This window comes from Cucurbita moschata, unplaced genomic scaffold (assembly GCF_002738365.1).
Source record: "Cucurbita moschata cultivar Rifu unplaced genomic scaffold, Cmos_1.0 Cmo_Scf00038, whole genome shotgun sequence".
NCBI classification, from domain to species: Eukaryota; Viridiplantae; Streptophyta; class Magnoliopsida; order Cucurbitales; family Cucurbitaceae; genus Cucurbita; species Cucurbita moschata.
Window position 1 is genome coordinate 1,730,293 of NW_019268554.1, and position 19,721 is coordinate 1,750,013.

Below are 19,721 nucleotides of genomic sequence, written 5' to 3' on the forward strand. Positions count from 1 at the left end.
AACATATATTATTGAAAATCTCTGACTTAATACAACCTATAAAGTTTGAACTCTAAATTAGAGCTTTTAGCTTAAATATGATTAGGAAACAATATTGTAAAAATAAGCGATACTCAAAATTTTGAGAATGAACAAATAATTACTTTCATTGGTTCGAGAAATCAAAATAAGAGGATCGAACCATTTAGAATAGGAAGAGGAAATTTCCTCGTTCATCCAGATTATATCAGAACAACAAACAAAGCCTCCAGCTTCAGCCCATAATTTAGGGGTTCATAACTTGACCCACCATTTCACTTACAAACTCACCAGGAATTTGTTGATTGAAACAATCTATGAGGCTTATATGATCAATCTACTTGCATCAACTGATGATCATCTTCTTGAAAAATTCAGCTTGATCAGGAAAATATTCCATCAATTCATCCTTTGTAACCCACACAAAATCTTCACATTTCTCAATATTGAATTTATTGGTTGCGATCACTTGACACTTAAAAAAGAACCTCTGGAAAAGAGGAGAGATTTCGTTTAAGAATACGAGTAAACGACCACATTATACTAAACGTAATACTCTCTACGTTCGAGCAAAAATTCCTGAAACTTGTATGATATAAATTTTTAGTAGAAGACATACCCTCAGAGATGAAACTTGTGCAGTTTCTGTAGGCGGTACAACCATGTGCGCCATAGGAGCATTTCCAACAAAATATGTATGAGAAAGACCTCCAAGGATGGACGCTAAGGCACACTCTGCACACTGCAGAACTTGAAAGTTAGAAGGGTAAAATTGATGAGAAAGAAAACTGAAGAGTATTGATAGCCGACTCTCACTTTACGCAGTGTCTCCTCGGTCTCGTATACTTTTTCTGGAAAGTGCCAGACAGGTTTCTTATCAGGTGCCCCAATAGTGGTACCATAGAGAAGAAGGTAGAGCCTTCTGTCAAGTGCTCTCTGCAGTGACCTAAAAGGAAAGAGGAGAATTCAAGTAATCAGAATGCGGACCTCAATTTTGATCTTAGAATCTGGCAAACTAATGACTTTGATCAGATAGCCTGAACTCTAGATCAACAGTGAGAAATACGGAGACATTGTATTTTAAAGACACCATCTAAGAACTCCAGTTGAGAGCAAGAAAGATGCCAATAAGTCTGATAGATTAACCAAGTAATATAGTTTCAACATTTATGAGATAGACAATGATATCTTGCAATTTTCCCAAGAGTCAAATGAATGGATTTTCGCAGGGATAAAACAAGTTTAATTGGTCAACATGAATCAAGTAGAACACTGGTTTTAAAGATGTAAGAGCACTAAAGTAAACGAGTAGAGTACACCTAAAGTAGCAGCATGCTCTTGATATGCAAAGACACCAGAGTCACACATTGGTTGAGGAGGAGAACGAAACATTCTTTATAAGGGTGTAGAAACCTCTCCTTAGCAGATACGTTTTAAAAACTTTGAAGGAAAGCCCAAAGAGAACAATGTCTGCTAGAGGTGGACTTGGGCTGTTACAAATAGAATCAGAACCAGACACTAGGCGATGTGCCATTAAGAAAGTTGAGCCACAATGGGGGGTGGATATGATGCTGTGTGCCAACAAAGACGCTGGGCCTCAAAGGGAGCAGATTGAGATATCCCACATCGATTGGGGAGGATAACGAAACATTCTTCATAAGGGTGTGGAAACCTCTCCCTAGCAGACGCATTTTAAAAACCTTGAGGAGAAGCCCGAAAGAGAAAGACCAAAGAGGACAATATTTGCTAGCGGTGGGCTTGGGCCGTTGAGATCTCAAAAAGGTGCAGTACAATTATCAAGACAGTTGCATCAAAGAATTGCAGGAAAAGAAAAACACGATTAACCAGAAGTAAGAAAATTATAGTCAGACAATGATATTATCACAACAATAGCATTATATAGTTACAAGAATAAAAGAAAATCAGCACAACTTATGGTCACCAAATAATAGAAGCAAGAGGACACTGGCGAACTGGAAGAGTAAATAAAGAAACACAAGGCTATCCTCGTAATAATGAAGACATAAAACATGCACAAAAACAAGAGCTCATGGACTGCGTTTTTGTTTTCCCCCAATAGTGATGGTAGCATTGTTAAGGAAACCTTCAATTTATCAATTCTAAATAAATAAAAAAGACTGCATGCCTCATATCACTTGTTTTGTCACTTCAGAAATCCGTGTTGTTCCACTAGGCTCTCCTCACAACAATGAAAATTATAAAGCATGAACAAGAACAAGAGCACATGAACTGCATTATTATTTTCCCGCAAAATAGCATTGATAAGGAAACCTTCAATCTATCAATTCCAAATAAATAAATAAAAGGACTGCATACTTCCTATCATTTGTTTTGTCAGCTTCCGTAATCCGTGGAGCTGGAACATAATCAATTTGGTAGTCACCTTTTCCCCTGTTATCAGCAGAGTTCAAGTTATACAACCGCCAAAAAAAAAAGAAAAAAAAAAGTCATGTATTTGCATTTAGCTAGTGTTTGCGCAATAAGCTCCACAAAATTAGCTAACTGAATATTGATGACGTCCAATCTTAATTGCACAAGTGATAGTTATATACAGACATACACTAACATAATATTCAGGGGGAACTACAAAGTTGCTCATCCTTCACCTACAGTGATCCCCGCAGATAATCGAAAGAAAAAATAAATTGACCACCAAAAAATGCAGTAATTTAGGCTCTTTACTGACGGAAGCGCTAAGATTCATCACCAAAAAGCTTCAACTTAGCAGCCTCCAAGGAAGTCGTGAACTTTAACCCTATGTATAACAGGAAAGTTTCTATAATTACTTTTGGCTACCAAAAGAGGCAAGTTTCAAAAGACCCTACAAAAAAAAATCATTCAAAATATTTCCTAAATAATGTCGAAGACTTAAAGCATTCGTAATAAAATCTTTAAACAATATAGAGAAAAATAATTAACATGAAATTTTATATAAAATAAGAAAAGAATAAAAAAATGTCCTCATCTAACCTAAGAGCTACCAACAACATGAATTCATCTATCCTAGCTTCAGTCCCATGGCCGTCACCACGATGTCGTCATCAGTGCAGGGGTGTCTTACCTTTACCTGGAAAATAAGAGTATAGCACGTGGCTTGAGTATTATTTATAATACTCAATAAGTAACCCCATTGTTAGAGTCAAGAAATGCAATTACATGCAATCATGTTTTGAACCTATCATTTCATCAAACATCATATAATGGTCTTGACCTCTACTTCCAGAACTTAAATTCCATTAAAAACACTCGTGACATTCACAAATCAGTTTGAGTATATAGTATTTGAACTTTCATGGTGTTAGCTCATAAATTTCCGTTTGGTAAGTCCAAATCACTCTTTTCCATGCTCATACCAACACTATGATTTCATAGTTACGTTCTTTGTGGTGATGAAATTTTCCTTCGACGCTACCACTCTTGATATCCATAGTACCCTATAGGATCTTACTACCTATCAAGCCTACTTGGTCATGAAGTCATTTAGTAGAAAACGTGGGTACATCCTTTTCATCTCTAGGTCATAGTTCTACATCATTTAACTATGTTTCGAGTCTATTGATTATAGACATCTAACTTCCCTTAGAAAAATCCTTTTCATGAGTATACAAGTATTAAGTAGCCTGCTAACCTCTTTTCATGAGCCTATAATTAGACATTCACAGTAAAAATCTTGTTAAATCTAAACACCATTAATACATAAATTAACATTTGTATGCCATAAAAGGTAAATAACATAACAAAACAACATGGTCTTAGTATCTTTCGTAAGGCATACTTGACGGTGACAAAGCGTTCGCTGCAAGGCCATGGGAAACATTTTGCGCCTACATCATAGGTTAGCTTACAGAATCTAAAAGCCCAGAGCTCAACCAACTGCAACAACCATAATTTTCTATTAAAATCAAGGTCACCAGTAGTCCAATTTTATATAGGATGTCGAAGGGTTCGTTAAAGCGTGGTCCCAGCTTGCCCTTTCACCAGAGCCTCAAGACACCTTTTATTGAGACCACCTTCAAAAATACTTTATTGCCTACTTCGAACTCTAGATTCCTACGCCTTACATCAGTATAACTGTTCTGTCTACTCTAAGCCCTACACATTCTTATCTTATCTTTTGTATTATCGTCCACTCACAGAGAGATGGTCAGACTGAACGTGCGAACAAAATTTGGGAAGGCATGTTACGTGCCTGCGTGTTGGATTTCGCAGGTAGCTGAAACCCAAAATTGCACCTTATGGAGTTCACCTACAACAACAGTTTCCAAGCTAACTATCGTTATGGCACAGTTTGAAGCTTTATGTGGAAAGCGGTGCAAGACCCCGATGTGCTAGGACGAAGTAGGCGAACATGAGTTGTTAGGGCCAGAATTAGTCAAAGCCATCAATGAGGTCGTACAAAAGATCATGGGCAAGAATGCATACGACTCAAAGTAGGCAGAAAAGTTATGTCAACGTGAGGCATAGGAATCTGGAGTTCGAAGTAGGCGATAAAGTATTTTTTTGAAGGTGACCCCAATGGAAGGTGTCTTGAGGTTGACGAAAGGGCAAGCTGAGCCCCTCGCTTCATCAGACCCTTCGACATCCTAGATCGGATTGAACCAGTGGCAACCTTGATTTTAATTGGAAATTAGGGTCGTTACACTCCGAAGGTATTACTTCAGTTTTTCAAAATTCTTTTGCACCATGTATATGGAAACACTATCATCGAGCATTATAATCCGTTAAAACTCACTGTAATGGAAAGGAACCTTAGAAAGTGTTGTTCAAAGTTTGGACTCAACTGGCACGACCCTAGTAGCCCACAAAAAATTGTCCTACATCTTTAAGAATAAAATAAGCTCAAATATGATACCTAATATATAGCTACTTCAATTGTCACTGATAATGATATTAGATGAAAAATAGATTAAAAGAGCACTATACAGAACATGGTGCTTAAAATAGCACAAGAATTAAAAAGAAAGTTGAAAAAGATAAATTAAAAGAACTCATAAAACAAAATCATGTAGTGGACACAGCATAACGAAATGGTAGATCATTTACCTGGCATTAGCTTTATCTAGAAATTCATCAGGATATCTGCGTCGATATTGCTGTTGCCACCTAAACCTGAGCCCAATCAAGCAGATGTATCAGAAAACTGTTTCTGCGAAGCGTATGCCATGCCAATGTTACTTGATTTTAGTGCGAGCTCATAGCTCTATCACACTAATCATGTCGTTCGAATTCCTTTTCCTGATTAATCCCCGTTCTGATGGATATCAAGTCGAGACATACTCCCAGTTTCCTTAATTTTATTTTTCCCATTTTCAAGATTCCTCAGTTCTTAGAAATTAAACAGAGAAACACAAGAAAACAAACTTACTTGAACTCCTGAAACGCATAGACAACAGGATCAATCTTCGGAATCACGACTGGAAGCCTCTCGAACAGAACAGACGCCACAATTTTCTCGGAATTCGTCGAAAATCCTCGCCTCTTCACCAGCTGACCGGCTAAACTAAACGAGCTCTGCATTCTGAACTTCATGAATCCAAAAACCGATTAGAGGAAAAGAAACAACCATTCACAAACCACACAATAAATTTTGAGATGATAAGAGAACTTGCATTGAAGCTCTAAGAACAGACCTAGACGATCTTGTACAACCATTCATAAGCTAACTTTGAACGAGATGTATTCACCTGAGAACAAGAGGGTGACCGTCGACGGCGAGGGTTGTGCTTGCTAAATCTCCTCAGTTCATAATTGGGCCGCCGGAGCTTCCGTCAACTATGGGTTTGGGCTGATTTTAATCACTGGGCTCCTTTTGGAAATGACATAATTTTTTTTTTTTGCAGAAATAAATATATGTTTTTAAAAATTAATTTAAATAAGATATTTTTAAATTAAATGTACGTATTTTATGTTTTTAAAATTCGGAGAGGGTTTGCAAAATCTAGGAAGGTGGCTGCAGCACAAACCGAAGGAAGACAACAATGTCGTTGAACACGAGGGATAGTGACACCAACCAAGTGAAAACGAAGGCGAGAGCATGAACCAGAAGAAAAAGCATAGATGTGAGTTACATGAAAATACAAATGATGTACGTTGCACCATATCATTGCACTACTATTTTCTCTCACGTGGTGAGATTTCAAGCATGTTGTATTTAATGTCTCCTGTGGTTTCAATATGCGGGGGGGCATGCGCATGCCAATAGTTAGGCTTAGAGAGGATGGATATTCGTCTGGTGAGTCCTTGTGCATGTACGTAGGTCATGTGTAGTCAAGTTAATACACCGACAGTCCAAAATATAATGTAGGACCCAAGACCATTCATGGATTTAGGTCCCACCAATAGTCATAGACATGTCATATGTATTTACATTTCCCGACCCTAAAGACTCATCTCAATAGATAGCGCAAGAACATAGCTTCTTAAACGAAGCTCATAAATGTATATATATATATCTGTACAAATATTGATATAATTACAGAGGATTTTCCCGCCAAAATGAGGGGGAAAATATTACAGAAGATTTTGGTTACCTTCAAATCTTCAATTGAAAGTGTGATGGCGATAAGCTCAATATGTACACGACACGACAAGCTCTCGCAATCCTCCGATCGGGACCTGGACAACATTCACGATACCTGTGTAGATGCCAGGACATGACACGAGCGTGAAGGATGAATTATACCATCTTATCTTCAATGTTGTACGCAGTATGATCAATCTGATCAAATTCCATGACCGCAGTTCGTTTGCTTCGTAGGGTGATGAAGCGCCCACGTCGAATCAACCTCATATAGCTGCTGCTATTGTGGATATTGAGTCTGCTCTGAAATTCCCATGTTTGTGGAGGTTGTTGCTGGTACAAGGTTTCCATTTACACTCTTGGTTGGTCGCTTTGGTCTCTTCGGTTTCTGAGTTTGAGATTCGACGTTTTGCCGAGAGTCACCCAAGTCAAACTCAACCACCGGGGTAGTTTCGTTTATATTTTGTAAACTTCGAGCCTTCGATGAACTTTGCTTTTCAGAACCACCTTTTCTCTGCACAAATAGTCAGACATATGTATAGGCAATAATGTGGTTGGGAGGTAGCAAACAATTTAAAGTTGGTCCTTAACACGTTGGTTTAGAAAAATATAGGCATTCAAAACTATGGGAGCGACAATGGTTTCACTCCTATATCCTCAAACCGTTGATGAACTTCATATACTGGAGTAAGTCGGGAATGATCATGGATTCGTACTCAGGCTTGAAAATATATGTAACAACTCAAGCTTACTGCTAATAGATATTGTCTTCTTCAGGCTTTCTCTTTCGGGCTTCTGCTCAAGGTTTTTAAAACGTGTCTGCTTGGGAGAGGTTTCCACACCCTTATAAATAATGTTTCGTCCTCCTCCCTAACCGATGTGGGATATAACAATCCACCCTGCTTCAGGGTCCAACGCCCTCGCTGGCACTCGTTCCCTTCTCCAATTGATGTGGGACTCCCAATCCACCCCCCTTCGGAGCCCAACGTCCTTGCTGGCACACCACCTCGTGTCCACCCTCCTTCGGGGCTTAGCCTCCTTGCTCGCACATCGCCCAGTATCTAGCTCTAATACCATTAGTAACAACTCAAGCCCACCGCTAGCAGATGTTGTCCTCTTTGGTCTTTCTCTTTCAAGTTTCTCCTTAAGGTTTGTTAGTAATAATAGACATAGAAAGTACAATACCTTTTTCGTGCTGGAGTTAGTTTTTTCGGGATCAGGAGATGGAACGTCGTATTCAGTACCCCGGGATTCGGTGTTCATTAGATCCTCCAAGGATGCATCTCCCTCAGCATCAACTCTTATACCCTTCGCTTGTTTGTTCTGATATCTACCCTTCGCCTAGCAACAAAGAGATTTTAAGGAACTAAAGACGGAAAAAATATATAAATATAAGATCGTCTTCCAAGCCGAAAAAGATGACAAATTGAACGAACCACAATAGGTATTTCTCGTAATTTTTGCTCCAACTGCGCATCGTCGAGAAGTAAAGAAACGACCTCCTCAGGAGCTAAGATGTCTCCTTGAACATGGCCGCCCGTCATGACAAGCTGCTGAACAGTGTTTTTCTGGCTAGCTCGTTCAAGAATCTTCTCTTCAACTGTCTCTTTGCATATCAATCTGTAAACGGTGACCTACAAAGCAAATTGCAAGCACAAAAAGGTTTAAAGCATAATTAAAGTCAAACTATGCAATCCCAGTTTCTATTAAAGCAGGTTTTTCCCAAATCTCAAATTCACCGATGAAACGAAACTAACGTCTTTTGTCTGTCCGAGACGGTGAGCTCTGTCCATCGCCTGCAAATCCAATGTCGGATTCCAATCATTTTCATAGAAGATGACAGTATCAGCAGCTGTTAAGTTAATGCCAAGTCCACCAGCTCTTGTGCTCAATAAGAACACAAAAATATCATTCCTACAAAAAAAAAATATAACATGATTGCATTACAAAATAACAGATTCTGAAAGTAGAAAACGATGTAATAACCATCATTTCGACGTCAAGTGAGTCCATACCGAAGTTGGAATTCCCTGACCATATCTCGACGATCCATTATAGTGGAGGATCCATCGAGTCTAAGGTATTTATATTTTCGATAATTCATGTAATCCTGCAGAAACATGTAATTGTAAAAGCGAGCAAACGAACTCCAGAAACCTTGTTAAACAATAATGTCGAGGCGCTTATAAAAAGGTATTGTCTTGTTTTAAAGTTTCAAGTAGTCAAGAACAATACCGAAGAAGAATGAATACCTCGAGAATATTCAACATTTTTGTCATTTGAGCAAACAGGAGTATACGATGATTTTCGGCTCGCAAGCGTTTCAGTAATATATCGAGTGTTTGTAGCTTCCCAGAGTCCTATATAAAATTAACATAAATTCCTTACAGAACCCTACTTAAACATTCCTTGAAGTCAATGTAAAATGAGAAGAGAAAAAAACACCAACCGTGAGCAACTTTGCTGGATCAAAACTTTGCATTGGAGGAGAGGACCCGAAAATACCGTACGTCAACTGAAGAGCAGGCTGGGAAACTGGTATTTCAGAATCAATCTCTTGAATCAAAGGGTGGGGTTCGTTTGGCTTCCCTGGTCCGTTAAAGTCAGATGTTCGTGCAAAGCCGATAAACAATCTCTTAACCCAAGGATCGTGCAATTGTTCAACCGTTCGGTAAGTAAAGCTTCTATCTGAGCAGTGAATACCTATCTGCAAAATAGATGTAGCGACAAAACATTAAATAAGTACGTTAAATGATAAAAACCATTTCACCAAGTTTTAGTTTCTTGAAAAAATATACCGGTGGAGCTCGAATCCTTGGAATAAACGTGTATGCTGCGTGAAGAAGCCCAACGTTGGACTGAAGCCTCTCCCGTTGAGGAATGATTAAAGCCTCAAAAGGAGCATCACCAGGCCCTGTTGCGAGTTTTCTCCGGAGCAAGTTAGTCTGAGATATGGAAGGCATCAACAACAGTCTTGTAACGGCGCGCACTTTTCCCTGCTCGAGAGAACCATTTTCTGGATCATCATCATCAATAGATTCCATAATGAATCCCACGATTTCATCGAGAAATTGCCGGTCCCATCTCGTTATGGAAAAAAGTAGCCGTTCTAGAAAAGAACCATTGGCCAAAAACATAACTTCTGCAGGGGATAGATCCATCAAATGGGTGAAACCAAAAGTACCACTTTGACGATATGACTGACGTAAATAGTCTCCTTGCATGAATATGGATCGATAAACGTTTTCCGAAGAAAATATGTTAAAATGTTTCTGAAGATATCCTCCAATGCCATGTGCAACTGCAAATGATTTTGAACTTTGAAGAACGTCTTGGTGGACCAGTTTCGGTAACTAATAATCAAATAATCAGATTAAAACAACTATTAGTCATTCCTTTGGATAAAAGCGAGTAAATTGGAGAACTAAACGATAATATTCATGCTGACGTATTATGCATATACAGAGACCCTAATGATGAACGATGTTAAACAAAATACACACGAAATAAATCTGAGAGATAAGTGATATGTTTATAGCTTAAAAAAAATTAAATTATACAAAATAAATGTTAAGATTAGAGGCAAAAGTGGAAGTACCTTGAACTCTATGGGATTGTGGCCTCCCGAGTAGTGTACGTCGTCAAGTTCCCCAAAAGGAGGGGGCAAAAGAGGATTTGGAATGTCTGCAAAGTATAAGTACGTGCTTCCCTCGTTCCTTTCGAACAACTCTGGGTGATTGCATACCTATCCATTTACCCGGTTAAAATATTTCTCTAATTATCGTTATAAAAAAAGGTACTTCGTGTGTGCGCGTGCGTGTGGAGATAGAGAGATGAAATACCTTTCTTAGCTGAATGACAATGTTCATAAGACTGAGAGCTTTCTTCCCATTAATATGCCTATTGCTGTCAAACAACCCAGCAAGAGATATCTTATTCTTGATAGCTTGATAAAAAGCTTGCTGCCGAGAACTTAACTTGCAATGCACTGTAATCTCAGTCTTTTTAGTAAGCTCAGAGACTACATCTTTTTTTACTCTCCGCAACATAAAAGGTTTTAGTATTGAATGCTGTTTAAGAAAAATGAGAAAAACATAAGTCAACAAAGTGCATTGCAACATACTGAATCGTTTATAACTCCAATACCTGATTCCTTCCATAATCCAAATTCCATTTACTAATACAAAATATGTCTAAGAAGGCTTTATGATCCAAACTAGTTAAAGAACAATGATCTCTTGATTACGAGACGTCCCTTGTTTCAAACTTTCTTACAAGATATGATGAATATATAAGATAGGCCACACAAAAAATGAAGGAATATTAGAAAGCAATTCTACGGCCATTTGTTGTAACAGCTCAAGTCCACCGCTAGCAGATATTGTCCTCTTTGGGTTTTCCCTTTCGGGCTTCCCCTCAAGGTTTTTAAAACACGTCTGTTGGGGAGAGGTTTCCACACTCTTATAAAGAATGTTTCGTTCTCCTCCCCAACCGATGTGAGATCTCACAATCCACTCCCTCTTCGAGGCCCAGTGTCCTTGCTGGCACACCGCCTCGTGTCCACCCCCCTTCAGGGCTTAGCCTCCTCACTGGCACATCGCTCGGTGTCTGGCTCTGATACCAACTGTAACGGTCCAAGTCTACCACTACCAAATATTGTTCTTTTTGGGCTTTCCCTTCGAGCTTACCCTCAAGGTTTTTAAAACGCGTCTGCTAAGGAGAGGTTTCCACACCCTTATAAAGAATGTTTCGTTCTCCTCCTCAACCGATGTGAGATCTCACAATCCACCCCCTCTTCGAGGCCCAGTGTCCTTGCTGGCACACCGCCTCGTGTCTATCCCCCTTCAGGGCTTAGCCTCCTCACTGGCACATCGCCCGATGTCTGGCTCTGATACCAACTGTAACGGCCCAAGTCTACCACTACCAAATATTGTTCTCTTTGGGCTTTCCCTTTCAGGCTTACCCTCAAGGTTTTTAAAACGCGTCTGCTAAGGAGAGGTTTCCACACCCTTATAAAGAATGTTTCGTTCTCCTCCCCAATCGATATGAGATCTCAAATTTGTTGACCCAACAAACTCTTTTCCATCAACAGGAGGGTAGATGAATAAAGCTACATCTAGTTTTATCAACGCTAAAGTAAATTTTAAATTTTCTTCATGAAAAGTTTTATAACTCCATATTATAAAATGGGGAGGAACTTCTATCATATTGACTTATTCGAGTAGGAGACTCATAAGGGTCAAACAGAAATGCAACACGTTCCCAATCTAAACAAAGAACTTCGAGTATGTAACTTGCTACTAGAGCAGTTTCATTTCATATCACAACTAAAGTGACAAAGTTGGTAGATTCCGAAGTTAATACATAGGTACTTACCAAGCGGTTAAGTTGGTGTTCATTCAAAGTACCCCCATGTTCTGCATGATTTTCAATTCTGCAGGGAAAGACCTATGAATCAGACAACATTTACTTAGAAAGTTCGATTAAATCACCAAAGCTCAACGAATCGATACTGACCCTTTTGAGAACCACTCATTGAACTGTTCGTGGCTGTCAAATAAAGTAGGCATGATAAAATGTAAAAGGGCCCACAACTCGGCCATATTATTCTGGACAGGTGTCCCAGTAAGCAGCAAGCGGTTCCGACAATTAAAGCTTAGCAGTGTTTTCCACCTTATGCTGCAATTTAATGAAAACAAAATAACAAATTACTGTAGAGCCAAAACAACGGTCATAATTGTGGTGCTTCTGCTGACTAATACCATTCAACTGTTTGGTTGTTTACTAAAACACTCATGGCACGAGCAAGACGATTTTATGTTAACAAAAGCATAGCACCCTATCCTGATCCAACTGGTTCTAAATCGGAACAAACCTCGTCGAACTTTTGATTGCCTGTGCCTCATCCAATACCATATATTGCCACTTAACACGCCGAAAATACTTTTCGTCAGCAACAAGTAGCTGATAGTTGGTAACGAGGATGTGAAAACCAGCATCCCTAGACAGATAAAGAAAGAAAACAAATAAGATGATGACAAGCATCCATGGAAGTGGGGAAAAAGGAAGAAAAGAACAGGCATAAGATTACCTGCAATATAACTTCAATCATAAAAGTAGAGCTACACCTTTAAGTTTTATTCTTTTAAATTTACTTTATTTACAACTTAAGATTACCTGCGATATAAATTCTTGGGATTAATCTTTTTCCTAAGAATTGCACGATCTGTAACCCCACCCCAATATGGAAGAGCTTTCAGGTCAGGACAGAAACGATTGATTTCATCGACCCAATTGTTCAAGACCGATGCAGGTGCAACAACAAGAAAGGGCCCCCATATATTTTTATCCTGATACGAGAAGAGTGATCGTAGTCAATACGAAGAAAGAAATAATACTTAAAGAACTTAGTATGATCATTACCTCAGCCAAATGAGCCAAAAATACCATTGCCTGGATGGTCTTTCCAAGGCCCATTTCATCAGCAAGTATACCATTTAAACCCTGTAGAACCATGCCACTAAAGCTTAACTTTTTAACAACAAAAAAGAATCCAAGATAATCATTTAACAGGAACTTCGTACAACCTGCTCATAACAATTGACCAACCATTGGAGACCTTTTAGCTGATATTCTTTAAGGCTACCTTTAAACAACTCAGGTGTCTGTACTGTTGAAGTTACAGGCATGGTTGAGCTGCCAAACAACAATATAGTTCCATTAACTTGACTAAAATATTGCAATTGCCTCAAACTCCAAAATGGGAAGAAAATTTTAATTATAAAAAACGAAAAAGAAAACTCACGGATGAAGCAGATCGATGTTATTAGCTCCGGCAACTTCATTTGGATCAGGTTCAGAAGCTTGGCGTAGTCTTGAGCATTCATCATCAAATGCACTTGTTAACCTTTTCTGCTTCGAGACTGCATCTTGAGCAACTCTAAGTGCCTCCTTCTTCAGTTCAGCCTCCTCAGGATCTTCTTCCTCAGCAGGCATGCTATCTGAGTTCCAAGTCCCTTCCTGGTAATCTGGTTTTTCATCTCCCAAAGGCAGAGCTTCAGAAGGATGCAAATTAGACTTGTTCTGCATAAAATGACTATAAAGTTCTGTTTGTTGTATAAGAAAATTGAGCCTCTGCTGCTGTCTCTTAGCTTCTCGAAGTTCCTGCTCCCGTCTCAAAGCTTCAGCAGCTTCTCTTTCCTCCCTTTTCCGCACTTCTGCCTGTAAAAATAAATAAATTCCTTAATTAACAGTTCAACAGTTTTATTGAATGAATGCAGTGGAAAGCAGGCAAGCGTGTGGAGAGGGGGAGTATCTGGCTTATTCTCCAATCTACTAAAATTACAAAAAGCGCGATACACTAGAAGTAATGCATTAACGTAAAATGGAAGTATAGGCTTTAATGAGGTGAAACAAATAACATAATCTTCATGTTTTTTTCTTTTTCAATGATAGTTGAGTTTTTATCTAAAGAAGAAAATTTTGAAACATGGAATCAAAAAAGAAAAGAAAATGTCTAAGAGATTCTTAGCATAGGAATTACGTCCATTTTCATCCATGATGTTAGGAACAAGAAATTGAGGCCAAGTATAAAGGTACGAGGCACAAGCGGAACACCAAAACATGTGTCTTACAAGGTCGCATCACTTTATATCAAGGCACAACAAAGCGTGCTTAAACACGCACTTTAAAACCCTACTTACAACCAAATAAGATAAATACTTCATAAAGAAAAGAAGAATACCATCTCCTTATCAATACGCTTCCAAAAGAGCAACATGTCTCTAGCTAATTTCCTTGTCCGAATAGCAGCACCCCTCATCATTTTAAGTGATCTGCTGACCTTCATTTTCACCTGTTTAAGATAACGACACCGTGGTCAAGAAACCACACTACAAACGTTCCAGATAAAGTACATAACTAGAAGCTAAAGTTTAACCAAAATCCATAACCCCAATAAGGAATAAATAATACATGCCTCCCTTTGGCAAATTTCTGAGAACCTCTTGGCATCAATTAGCTGCTTTCGATGAAATGCTGTGAAATTTCGGTGATGTTTTGGCAAGTCTCTCCTTACAATGTTGACCCAGATTTTTCCAATCTTCTCCATTTCCTCTCTCTCTATGACAGAAGGGTCTTTCTTTACATTTTGCTTCTTGGGCAAGCTGCGTTCAATAATCTGCAGTACAAAATATATGAAATGAACATCCAATCCCTCCCAAATATGAAGAAAAAAATGAAAACTGATCATTTACTATAACAGATTATAAACCTCGTAAGTGTCTCCCTTCTCCAAAACCTTTACGTAATATATTTGTAGCACGCCACCCTCGGATAAAATAGCTCGCTTTATACTTCCAGCAGCCCCCTCAGGGATGGATGAATTCAGCCCAATATCAGATACTTTAAGACTGAACTTCTGTGACGAGTTTGAAGCTGACAAGGCATCTAATCTTGCCTGAAGCGATTCATACTGGTGCCGAGGGTCCCCCATCCCTGCCTGGCTTCGGTTTCCAAATCTTTTGTCATCAGCAATCATGGATGTTAAAGACCCCAAATCCAAAGTACCCTCTAAGTAAACTTCCTCTACTTGGATGTCAGAGAAGCTCGGCAAGTTCAGTGAAGCGGCCAGCTTAGCGTAAGTTGGGGGAATTTTGTAAATGATGCCATCCCCAATATCCAAATATGCAGGCTCATATATTACTCTGCAAGAACATAAAGATCTTAAAATGATGACAAAACTAAAAGACTTCTCACTCTTGAGATAATCATTTAAAAAAGAAAACCTGTTAGGGGTAAGCAGCGAAGCAAAATCCGGATCATGATGAATTCCTGGTCTATGAGGATTATAATCATTTGCTGTTTCCATTTCAAGAAATCCTTCATGTTGTTCACTCCCTGACCTCCTAGCTCTTAAACTTGAGTTACCTTTGGACACTGAATTACCCATACGTGCAGGCATGGGAGATGGGTGTTTAGACCTTCGCTTATAATTCTTAATGTGTTCTCCAAGCATTTGCCGATACCGCTCTTCAGTGACGTGCGTCCCGTAGTAATCGTTCGCACCATGATCCTCCTCCTCCTCACTGTTCAGGGACTGCCTTCTTTTTCTCACCAAGCTCAACTCTCTCTTAGTCATGGTACCATTACCCTGTGTTGTAATTGTTCTACCTGATATTCATCCACCATCAGTACACACCCTCTTCAAGAAAAATATATTTATAGCCATAATCTTCCATCTCTAGTACATTTGCAAGTAGGGGGCGAATCAGATATCACAGATTTAATCACAAAAACATGTACCTGGGCTATCTCTGCTCTCATCATGACTACTATTAGCATAATAATCAAAATCATCCTCTGGTTGCGGAAGTTGGAAGTTCACCAATGGCTGCAGCAGGACCCAAAACTTTCAAACAAATAAAAAAAATCGACTAAAACCCACATTCAATCCCAACAACAAACATTAAAAAAACAATTAAATCACCCAACCCTACTAAAACACAAACAAGAAAGCAACTAATCGGCAGCGCATGAACACCAAACACAAAACCCTAAAAACTCGAAAAATTAAAAACATTGCGAAAAAGAAGCAGAAAGGGAGATGGGAAACCTCAAGGTTGAAGAGGTTGGAGTAGAACAAGTCCTTGGATTGCCTGTGACGGTCCATGTGAAAAATGACGACGAGGAAGCGAGTGAAAACCAGAGAAACGGGACGCAGAATCTGCGAATTGCATCGGAAGAATAGTGTAGATGAGAGAGAAAGTGGAAACCCTAACCCTAGGAAAGGATTGGGATTTTGGGAACTGAGAGTGGGGACGACGACGCAGTGTTGAGAAGGACGGCGCAGGATAAGGAAGACGAAGAAGGAGAGGCGTCGCTAACGTGCGCCGGTTTTGCGACATTTGGTATTAAAACCGCTCGTCGCCGCCGTGTCTTTGAAAGGTTGGCCGGTAACGCCGGTTGTTTTTTTTGTTTTTTTGGGTGAATTATAGTTATTATTTCAAGTTTATTTCATATTCATAATTTATGTGAATATTAACAAATTCTTAAAACTTAACTAAACTCACTTAAATTTATTACATCACTCGTGTTAAACACTTAATTACTAGGTGTATAAACACTTAATTACTAGGTGTTTTTAACTCCCGTAGACGACAATTGATTGAATTTGAGACAATCAAATGCTTGTCGGAACTTCGAGGTAAGTGACATGAAATTGACGACAGTGTGCATTATCGAATAATGCATTTGGAGGGTTTTTTTTTTTTTTGTTGGAAATCACGAGACAAACAGGAAGAACCAAAAAAAAACCTTAAATGAAAAGGTATATCAACACACCATAAACGAGCCTACAAAAACGCTCACTTGCCAACTCTAGGTGACTACTTTTCCCATATCACATGTAAAGGCAACTTGTTAGTTAGCTCACAATAGACAAAGGCATCAAAGTTATTAGGTATGTGACCTTCCCGACTAGCTAAAGGTGGTGTAACGTGGGGTAAACCTACAACTTTGAGTTAGCTCATGATTTGTAGCGTATCTGTTAGGAAGAGGTTTTCACATTGTTATCAGAAATGTTTCGTTCCCCTCTCTAATCGATGTAAGATCTCACAATCCACCCTCCTCGAGGGCGTAGCGTCCTCGCTAGCACACAATTTAGTGTCTGACTTTTATATCATTTGTAACAACTCAAGCTCACTACGAGTAGATATTGTCCATTTTGGCTTGTTATGTATCGTCGTCAGCCTCACAATTTTTAAAATGCGTATGCTAGAGAGAGGTTTTCATACCGTTATAAAGAATGTTTCGTTCCCCTCTCCAAACGATGTAGGATCTCATATATATATAAGTGAATAAACTACTCTACTAAATGGCATCAATGCACCACCCGAAAATTAGTACAACACAATAAAATGGGTTAATTGTTCACTTTATTCACATAAAAACGAAACGTTTGAAATAACTCAGGAATTAATTGCCCTACTAGAACATAAAATAATATATTTGATCATTTTAATTTTTGATTCTATCGAATTAAACCGTAAACTTCAAAATTAAAGCGATAAGTCGATAACTAAATCGATGTCGAACCATATGGTAAGTTGCTTCAAGCTCCCAAACAATATTTATGATATCTATAGAATGCGCGTAATGTATTGGTAGGACAACTTAGAGGGGGAAAAGGAAAGTGAACTACATGAGTCGAACAAGATTGAGCAATAGCGAGGAGGAGTCGGGAGGTATGAGTTGAAAAAGATATTTTTTACATCATTCCTAAGATTAGCTAGAGATGTCTACATAAGTCGGGGCCCTGGGGAACCTTCCCCGAATGAGAGGACGGGTAGCAAAAAAAAGATTTCTCTCGTTAGCTAAACGAGGTTGGAGTCCTCGTACCTGTCTCCATCCCCGTGAACATCTCTAATCTAATTATTAGTTTTTATTAGGTAACGACTTAGTCTTTATAATTACATTAATTTTAATAATATTTGTAGGATAAAGACTAAAATTGTTAGTTGTTGGATAGAACATATTTTTTGAGCGTTGACTTTTATTTTACTTAAAAAGGAAAAAGTCAAAGGGTTTGTAGTCATGGGTGGAACGTGGGTATTGTTGTCATTTTATTAAAGCCATCAAAATTCAAATACGGGGGGATTCTTTTATTCCTTCGCTTTGAAGAAATAAGAAAGAAGGGAGAAGCAGCCAGCGGAGCGCGTAGTATTATTGACCGTAAAGAGCGCGTATTATTATTGACATACAAATTCAAATTAATTTCTAAATTTTGTCGTGCCTTCCACCAGATCAGACTCCGTACGCGCAAAACTCTCAAGTAATCAACACCTGCCTCCACGCGCTGCATTTCTGCCAACTTTTACGCGCCACGTTCATATCCTAATTTACAATATTACCCCTCTTTTTAAATTGGAGTTTAACAAATTCGGATAAATAACAAAAATGATATTACAAAGATGATATATATATATATATATATATATATATATGTATATATTTTACTTCAAACAAGTATTTATTTATTTAAATTTAGTGCTGTTGTCACTTAAATTTTAATTTATTTATTAGATATATATTTAAATTTTATTTTTTTACAGCTCAATAAATTTTGTTAAATATTAAATTGATAAATAATTTATAAACATTTTTCAAAGCTTTTGGAGTTAGATTGAGAGGGTAAATACGTCATTTTCAATTATTAAGATATTTTACAAACTTCACCTAACTATTTAAAATTAATTTAATGTTAAATATAAATTTCATACTTTATAATTAATTTAGACTCACCTTTTAAATTTGTCATCAATTATGGATATGGCATTTTCGTAATACCATTAATAAAAAAAAAAGCTATCTTCTCTCTATTTTTTATAATCTTGAAATTGATGTGGACAATCACACCATCCAATCTCTATATAAACCCTCCACCAGATGAAGACTTTCAATTTATTACATCTACTTGGGATCAGCTCCTTCAATTTAGTTTGCTTTTTTGCTTGGGAGAAAAAAAATGTCGGGTTATCCAAATCAGCCTTCCGGTTACGGTTACGGCTACGGCGGCGCCGGTGGTTACGGAGCTCCACCACCGACGGCTCAGCCCTACGGTTCTTCACCCTACGGCTCGCAACATCCTCCGCCTCATTCTCAGCAGCCGTACGCTCCGGTGGCTGCGCCATACGGCGCACCGTCGGCACCTTACGGGTCAAATCCGAGTGAAAAACCGCACAAGGACAAGCCTAATCAGTCTCACGGCGGAGTTGGTGGAAGTCATCAGTCTTACGGCGGTCATGGTTATCCACCGCCATCTGCTTATGGAAGCCCTTTCGCCTCACTCTTGCCCTCGGCTTTTCCGCCTGGTACTGATCCGAGCATTGTTACTTGTTTTCAAGTAGCCGATCAGGATGGGAGCGGGTTTATTGATGATAAGGAGTTGCAAGGTGTTCTATCTTCGTATAATCAGAGGTTTAGCATCAGAACTGTTCATCTCCTCATGTACCATTTCACCAACACGAACACAAGGAAGATCGGTAATCTTACTTACTCCCTCTATCGCCTTTTTGTTTGCCCTGGAAATAGGAAATTTCATGTGATTTTTAGTTTCTTAAATCAACAACAGTAATGATGAACAAAAAAAAAAAAAAAAAAAAAA

General features: G+C 38.6%; 3 protein-coding genes across 13 annotated transcripts in view; 1 reads left to right on the forward strand and 2 right to left on the reverse strand.

The window, feature by feature from the left end:
* Positions 1-44: 44 nt before the first annotated feature.
* LOC111432442 (39S ribosomal protein L46, mitochondrial-like) lies at positions 45-5,800 on the reverse strand. 6 transcript variants are annotated; one of them, XR_002708638.1, is made up of 8 exons: positions 5,649-5,745; positions 5,405-5,557; positions 5,083-5,148; positions 2,356-2,430; positions 835-964; positions 638-760; positions 272-508; positions 45-234 (listed from the first exon to the last, which is right to left on the reverse strand). XR_002708638.1 is itself a non-coding variant. In XM_023069331.1 (7 exons), exons 2-7 carry the CDS (start codon positions 5,554-5,556, stop codon positions 365-367), a joined length of 690 nt encoding a protein of 229 aa, XP_022925099.1. In that variant the 5' UTR covers position 5,557; positions 5,724-5,800; the 3' UTR covers positions 45-364. The 6 variants fall into 6 exon arrangements, 5 of the variants coding, with proteins under 5 accessions (XP_022925099.1, XP_022925100.1, XP_022925098.1 ...); XM_023069331.1 differs by having other exon boundaries at positions 45-508; positions 5,724-5,800; XM_023069332.1 differs by having other exon boundaries at positions 45-508; positions 5,405-5,562; positions 5,724-5,800.
* Positions 5,801-6,458: 658 nt separating this feature from the next.
* On the reverse strand, positions 6,459-16,524 carry LOC111432477 (DNA helicase INO80-like). 5 transcript variants are annotated; one of them, XM_023069377.1, is made up of 23 exons: positions 16,173-16,521; positions 15,863-15,950; positions 15,346-15,730; positions 14,832-15,264; positions 14,538-14,738; positions 14,304-14,414; positions 13,365-13,780; positions 13,147-13,255; positions 12,983-13,063; positions 12,737-12,909; positions 12,435-12,560; positions 12,077-12,238; positions 11,936-11,993; positions 10,402-10,629; positions 10,158-10,304; positions 9,358-9,912; positions 9,009-9,266; positions 8,812-8,919; positions 8,575-8,669; positions 8,317-8,473; positions 7,996-8,193; positions 7,745-7,900; positions 6,459-7,073 (listed from the first exon to the last, which is right to left on the reverse strand). In XM_023069377.1, exons 1-23 carry the CDS (start codon positions 16,227-16,229, stop codon positions 6,840-6,842), a joined length of 4,536 nt encoding a protein of 1,511 aa, XP_022925145.1. In that variant the 5' UTR covers positions 16,230-16,521; the 3' UTR covers positions 6,459-6,839. The 5 variants fall into 5 exon arrangements, with proteins under 5 accessions (XP_022925145.1, XP_022925144.1, XP_022925142.1 ...); XM_023069376.1 differs by having other exon boundaries at positions 15,863-15,968; XM_023069374.1 differs by lacking the exon at positions 6,459-7,073 and having other exon boundaries at positions 7,381-7,900; positions 15,863-15,968; positions 16,173-16,524.
* Positions 16,525-19,005: 2,481 nt separating this feature from the next.
* LOC111432514 (probable calcium-binding protein CML49) overlaps positions 19,006-19,721 on the forward strand; it is a 3,742-nt gene continuing 3,026 nt past the window's right edge. The window contains exon 1 of one of the 2 annotated variants that reach the window (XM_023069437.1): positions 19,006-19,659. In XM_023069437.1, the coding sequence (XP_022925205.1) occupies positions 19,083-19,659 (577 nt within the window). In that variant the 5' untranslated portion in view covers positions 19,006-19,082. The remainder of the gene's footprint in view (positions 19,660-19,721) is intronic. The other variant, XM_023069436.1, reaches the window with a different exon arrangement.

What these genes read in the sequence shown, in the direction of transcription:
- LOC111432442 (XM_023069328.1), bottom strand. Translation starts at nt 5,695, where the DNA reads ATGAATGGTTGTACAAGATCGTCTAGGTCTGTTCTTAGAGCTTCAAT. An exon ending in TATGCGTTTCAGGAGTTCAA is followed by an intron (nt 5,149 to 5,404) that starts GTAAGTTTGTTT and finishes GATTGGGCTCAG; the next exon opens with GTTTAGGTGGCAACAGCAAT. An exon ending in CACAAGTTTCATCTCTGAGG is followed by an intron (nt 509 to 637) that starts GTATGTCTTCTA and finishes CCTCTTTTCCAG; the next exon opens with AGGTTCTTTTTTAAGTGTCA.
- LOC111432477 (XM_023069374.1), bottom strand. Translation starts at nt 16,229, where the DNA reads ATGGACCGTCACAGGCAATCCAAGGACTTGTTCTACTCCAACCTCTTC. An exon ending in AGCGTATTGATAAGGAGATG is followed by an intron (nt 13,781 to 14,303) that starts GTATTCTTCTTT and finishes TTATTTTTACAG; the next exon opens with GCAGAAGTGCGGAAAAGGGA. An exon ending in AACATCGATCTGCTTCATCC is followed by an intron (nt 13,256 to 13,364) that starts GTGAGTTTTCTT and finishes GTTGTTTGGCAG; the next exon opens with CTCAACCATGCCTGTAACTT.